Source organism: Arachis ipaensis, chromosome B01 (assembly GCF_000816755.2).
Source record: "Arachis ipaensis cultivar K30076 chromosome B01, Araip1.1, whole genome shotgun sequence".
NCBI lineage: Eukaryota > Viridiplantae > Streptophyta > Magnoliopsida > Fabales > Fabaceae > Arachis > Arachis ipaensis.
Genome location: NC_029785.2, coordinates 11,599,578 through 11,606,244, shown reverse-complemented (window position 1 = coordinate 11,606,244; position 6,667 = coordinate 11,599,578). Strand labels below are relative to the sequence as shown.

At 39.5% G+C, this 6,667-nt stretch overlaps 1 protein-coding gene across 1 annotated transcript; it reads right to left on the bottom strand.

The window, feature by feature from the left end:
- LOC107646306 lies at nucleotides 4,465-5,637 on the bottom strand. The gene is made up of 2 exons (XM_016350501.1): nucleotides 5,422-5,637; nucleotides 4,465-5,304 (listed from the first exon to the last, which is right to left on the bottom strand). Exons 1-2 carry the CDS (start codon nucleotides 5,635-5,637, stop codon nucleotides 4,465-4,467), a joined length of 1,056 nt encoding a protein of 351 aa, XP_016205987.1.

Below are 6,667 nucleotides of genomic sequence, written 5' to 3'. Positions count from 1 at the left end.
CCAGAGTCCCAACAGCTATGAGACGAACAACATCAATAAGGAGACGTTGTCAGACAAAGTGACAATCAATCTCAATATGTTTGGTGCATTCATGAAAAATATCATTATAGGCAATCTGAGTAGCACTGTGGTTGTCACAATAAACATTAGTTGGCGACGACTGAGGGGCACCCAAGTCTTCAAGAAGTCAATGAGAGCATGGTATTTAGCTTTGGCGCTTGATCAAGCAGTGAACGTTTGCTTTTTGGCTCGCCAAGAAATGAGAGAGTCACCGAGAAACAAACAATAACTAGTGATAGAATGACGATAATGGGATCACCATCCCAATCAGCATCTGAGTACGCTTGAAGGGTTAAAGATGAATTGCATCCTAGAATACAATATGACGAGATATACAAATACGTCGAGAGATAGGATCCCAACAACGATAACCCTTGTGTTTATTGCCATAACCAAGGAAACAAATATGCGAGCCCAAGGTTCATGTTTATTATGTTCATGAGGCTAAGGAAGGACAAAACAGACACAACCAAAAATACGAAGAGAGCTGTAATCTGAAGGAGTATGATCAAGATGCTCAAAGGGAGTAGTGTTAGCAAGGCCAGAAGAAAGAAGTCCATTGATAACATGGACAACAGTGAGAACAGCTTCACCCCAAGTATGCTCAGGATACAAAGAAGGAATAAGTATGGCACGAACAGAGTCAAGAATGTGACGGTATTTGCGTTCAACTCTTCCATTTTGTTGAGAGGTACTAGGGCAAGAAAACTTAGACAAAGTACTCTGTTCAATGAGAAATTTTAAAAGTTTGGAGTGACGATATTCCATAGCATTATCGCGTCAGAAAACTTTAATGACCTTAGAAAATTAAGTTTTAATCATAGTGGCAAAGTTAATATAAATCTGAGGCAGCTCATGACGATTAATCATCAAATAAACCCAATTAAAACGTGAATAATCATCAATAAATATGATAAAGTATCGAGTCCCTCCCATAGAAGCTGTCGGAGCAGGGCCCCAAACATCAGAGTGAATAAGAACAAAAGGAGAACAAGCAAGAGATGAATCATTGCGAAAAGATAAAATTGGTTGTTTTGCTGCTTAACAAAAAATGCAATCAAAAGACTTATTATTAACTTGACCTAAAATGCCCTTAGACATAAGAGGATGCAATTTTCCTAAGGAACTATGGGCAAGACGGCGATGCCAAAAGTGAAGTGTAGATGGAGGAGAAACAATACAGAGATTTGACGTAGAAGGAACATGAAGAATCTCGAGCTCAAATAATCATCCGGCTTTACGTCAAGTCCTGATGATTGGTCCCATCTGACAATCCTGCACACGACAACTAGCTATAGAAAACGTTGACATCAAAACCAAGATCAACAAGTTGACCAACAGAGATAACATTAAAGTTTAATTTGGGAATGAAATAAGTATCGAGAAGATTAAGGTTAGACTATGAAATGAAACCCTGTCGCATGTAGGAAGGAACCATCAGTAGTGTTGACAGAAGGTGCAGTTATAGTGGTAGACAAAGACGAGAAAAGATGACGCAAAGGAGATATGTGATTAAAGCAACTAGAATCAAAGTACCATTTATAATTACCTGGCGGAGTGGAAAGAGCAGTAGGAGTATTACCAGAAAATGAGAGAAGTTGCTTAATAAGAAATTCAATATTGGATAGCGAGACAAAAGACGGGTTGAAAAAAGTAGGGTTGGTAGATTCATTAGCAGCAGTAGTAGAAGCAGGCACATTTTTGGAGAAGTTAGGACGAGAATGATACTTGTTCTGATCTAGACGTTGTGGATGAGTAGGATAGTTTATAATCAAGTGTCTCAAGAGCTTACAATAATGGTAGAACAATTTTGGACAATTGAAACTAATGTGACCTTTTTGTTTGCATTTTTGACATTCAATAGAAGGATAGTCTGAGAATAAGTGTCCAGAATGATTACAGTTTCGACAAAATTTACCATTTTTATTTGTGTTTGCAAAGACAATCTCACCGTTAGAGCAAGTCAACGCTAAGTGTGTTTCTTCAGACTTAAGACAGGGAACCACATCTTCAAGACTAAACAAGGGATTTTGATGGAAAAGAAAATCTCTAACCGGCTCATAGTCATTAGTAAGAGCCATGAGGAATTGTATGAGACATGTTCAATTGCGATAATCTTCATATGCCTTATCATCATTTGTATCTTTAATAAAAGGCTCACAGGAGGTTAATTGATACCAAATAATTTTCATATGAGCAAGAAAAAAAAATTATTTGTCCACATTCTTGCTTAAGGCTATGAAGCTCCTTTAGCAGTTGGTATTGATGAGAGAGGTCAGAAATAGTGTAACCTTTTGCCAAATAATCCCATACCTCTTTAGCAGTTTCAAAACACCCAAATTGTAAATCAATATCCTGAGTAGAAGTGTTGCAACGTCAGTAGATGGATGACACATAGCGACGTCTAAGCGGAGAGAGAAGACACGTCAGCGTTGGCATGTACGCGGGTCAAACGAACGGGTCAGGCCGGGGAGAGCCGCAGGTTGAACACGATCAGTGGGAGGCACCATTCCTTGACACATGTGACGCTATGGAGCCGTTGATCCCGGGCGTGGATCCAATGGCGCTAGAAGCTTGGAGGTAGGAAAACAGAGAAGCGGACAACGACCTTTAGGCGGCGCGTCCGGCAGTTTCTGACGACAAATATAGACTTGTTGAACTCGTAACGACAAGACGAAGATGATGGTATGATTGGTGACGAAGCAAAGCGTCAGGAAAGGATCAAAAAACAAAGAGAAAGAACAATGTTGGAAGAAGAAAAACAAAGAGCTATGAACTAATTTCCATGGAGAAAAAAACCTATGCTCTTGATACCATATTAGAAACAAGAGAGTAATATAAAGAAAGTGTTGTCTATTATTCAGTGTGTCAAGAATGATATAATATACAAGGGTATATATAGATACTAAAAGAATCAAAGTAATAAAAGCGTACGTAATATCCTACAATAAATATACAGATATGCTAAATAATTATAATTGATACTAATTGATCTAATTGATCCTAATTATACTTTAACAGAACTGAGTTTGTTTTTGTGTTGTCATCATTAAGTAGTTCTGGTGCATTCTAGATTTAAATAAGGTGCACTTCTGGTTTGAATTGAGTTTGTTTGTATGTCATCATCATTAAGGAATTTCAGTGCATTCTAGATTTGAATTGTTATACTTATAAGAAGAAGACGATGATAATGACAATAACAATAACGATGATGACAATAATGATGATGGAGGAGGAGGAGGACGAAAAGGAAGGAGGAGATCGAAGAAATTCGAATGAGAAAAGAAAGAGGAGGAGGAGGAGGAGGAGGAGGAAGAGGAGGAGGAGAAAGATGAGATGGAGGTAGTGGTGTGGTGGTGGTGGTGGTGTTGACGATGATGATAACAAAAGAGAAAGATGAGAAAAGAAAAGGAGGTAGAAAAGAAGAAGAAAAAGTAGCAACATCAGTGGGAGGAGGAAGAATGCGAAGAAGAAGGAGGAGGAACGTGAGGAAGCGCATAATATGAAAAATGATTATAATAATTGGTTAGACTTGGTTAAGTATTTTGTTTAATTGTAGAGCTTTATATAGATTAAACATGTGTGTAGTCATGTAGAGACCAATTATTGAAAACTTGGATTTTTTTTAATTGATATTAATTAAATCTGTCCTTTTTTTAGACGGTGTTAGGCCCACAAAGGGCCCAAAGCACAACAAGCAGACAAACCACCCATGACCCACCCGACCCGGAGATCATTCCCAATCAGTTTCCCTTGTGCGCCGTTCCTCCTTAGCTGCCCAATGAAGCTTTCATTCCGGTTCCTCCATATCATACATTGATTGAAGTAATTGTGCCTTGTACTACTGCAATAAGTTGCCCATCTTTTTATCACGGTAGCATATTCCTGGAATAGATATTATTGTGGATCCATTTGCAGCAATTGTGGTATTCATTATAACCGCACTCTTGTGTATTGGAAAATTTGTATTGTCCCTACTTCGTGGCCAATTTGAGCTTCTGATTTGCTTCCGCTAAATCAACATTAGCTCCAGGATGTCATCGCGGCTCCCCGTCATCCAGCAGCAACAGCCAACGAGAGGTAGAGTCACTGTCTCTTTGACTGCGATGAGACTCCAACTGCCACGCTCCATCTTCCGGTTTGCACTCTTACCCTTTAGAGTAGTCGTCCACACATGCATCCGACACAACCCTGCCGAACTACCAACAACCCACATGAAACCCATAAATCCGAGACAAAGATCTAGCCTTTGTAACTTCGACGGCATGCAGCAACCTTTGTTGCCCCATTTGCGTCATCTCCAAACTTTGCCTGTGCTTTCTGCACTGTCACCTGGAGCGAGGGATTGTCCGCCACAACAACCTAAATAGAGCTCTAGAACTCCCAAATAGCTCCTGCCGTCAGTCAAGAATTATCCTTTCGAAGAATGTTCTTGATGGACAATGGGTTATATGTGATCCAATTCTGGTGGAGAGATCCCTGACCTGTGAGTTTTGCCACTTCATGGGCTAATGAGTTTGCTTCTCTGGGTACCCAGGTAAAACCGTAACTTGGAATCCCTCTTGCTAAGTGTAATATGTCCTGTAGTATAACTTGAATTTCTGCAATTGATGCATGTGACTTTAGTGCCTGGATGAGTATCTGATTATCAGATTCTATGATAACTTTCTCTATTTGAAAATTCTGTGAAATAATTAAAGCTGCCTTAACCGCTAATGCCTCCATAGCTAATGGCGAAGTGGCGACTATGGAGGAGTTAATTCCTGAGAGAAGGGTTCCGTTGCGGTCTCTGAACACCGCTGCCATAGCTCCCAAAGATTGTGCTTCAACAAATGCTGCATCAACGTTGCATTTAATCCAACCTTCCAGTGGTGGTCTCCAGGTAACCCTGCTGCCTGTTGTTGTTACATTAGTTGAAACCTTTGCTGGTACCTCTGTCATTTCCATAAATTCCAATTCCATTAGTTTAGCCTTGCGAATCACCATTATAGGATTAGGATTGGTCTTCTGATATACTGCTAGATTTCTCGCTTTCCAGATCTCCCAAACTAGAAAACCAAGCTTACTGCTGTAAAGATCGTAATTATCCCCTACATTCAGCCTTATATTTCCTAGAAGATCCATCATCCACTTCCCAAAAGAAGAAACTGTTAGGGTCGTAGGACAGCATTGAATTTGAGCCCCAAACCAAGCTGCCCTTGTCCAGGGACATAGCAGCAATGCATGCTCAGTGGACTCTGGTTCCTGCAAACAAATAGGACAAATAGGGGTGTTAGTTATTCTTTTAATAAAAAGATTTTCAAAAACAGGTAGTATGTTATGTGAAGCCCGCCATAAAAAGGTTCTGATTTTCTGAGGAACTCTTAATTTCCAAATTTCCCGCCATAAGTATTTTAGGTCTTCACTGGTAGATGGGTTATTATTACCGAAGCTCCTTTCATTCCTAGCAATATGATATCCCGTCTTGATAGTGTAATTGCCATCCGATCTGAAAGGCCAGCTGAACCTATCCTCCATTCCAAAAATACTTACTGGGGTTCTAATGATTTTATCAACCGAAGCTTCATCAAAATGCATATTTTACTTATTCATATTCCACCCCTCTCCTTCAAGAATCATATCCTTCACAAACTTAACATTAAGGTTTCTATCGACAAGTTCCTTATCCATATTCATTACCCACTTATCTTCCAAAATTCTTACTCGCTCTCTATTCCCTATCAACCATCTTCCATTTCTCAGAAGAAAATCTCTGCCATGAACAATACTTTTCCACATCCATGACGCTGCCCTTCCTACCTTAGCATCTTTAAAATCATTATTTGGAAAGTAAATAGCTTTTAGTACCTGAACCCAGATTGTATTAGGATTTTCCGAAATTCTCCATGCTTGTTTTGCCAAATGTGCTATATTCTGACTATATAAATCCTTGAACCCAATACCTCCATCCTTTTTACTGGCACATATCTTATCCCAACTCTTCCAATGAATACCTCTTTCCTTTCCTGAAGACGCCCACCAAAATTTGGCAATTTTCTTACTAACACGTTCACAAAAATCTTTAGGAAAAAGAACCACATTCATAGTATAGGAAGCTAACGCTTGAACTATTGATTTGATGAGGACCTCTTTTCCAGATTGATTAAGGAGTTTTTGCTTCCAACTCCCTAGCTTATCCACCACTTTGTCCTCAATCCAACTGAGAGCACTATTCTTTGATCTTCCCCAGTGAGCCGGAAGCCCAAGATACTTACCTGGTTTATCCCAAGCTGACAAACCCAAAATCTCTTCTATCTCAACTCTATTTCTAATTGAAATCAGGTTTCCAAACGTGATCCCAGATTTATCCAAGTTGATTCTCTTCCCTGAGGCTTCAGTGTACATGTTCAAAATGGTAATGAGCTGATAGATTTTCTCATCACTATCTTTTGAGAAAATTATACAGTCATCAGCAAAAAAAATGTGTGAAATAGCTGGTGCAGTAAGGATGATTCTAACTCCCAAAATTCTGCCCTCTTCTTTACCCTTATCCATAAGAATGGTGAGAACCTCAGTCGCTATGATAAACAGGTACGACGATAGGGGATCCCCCTGCCTAAGACCCCTT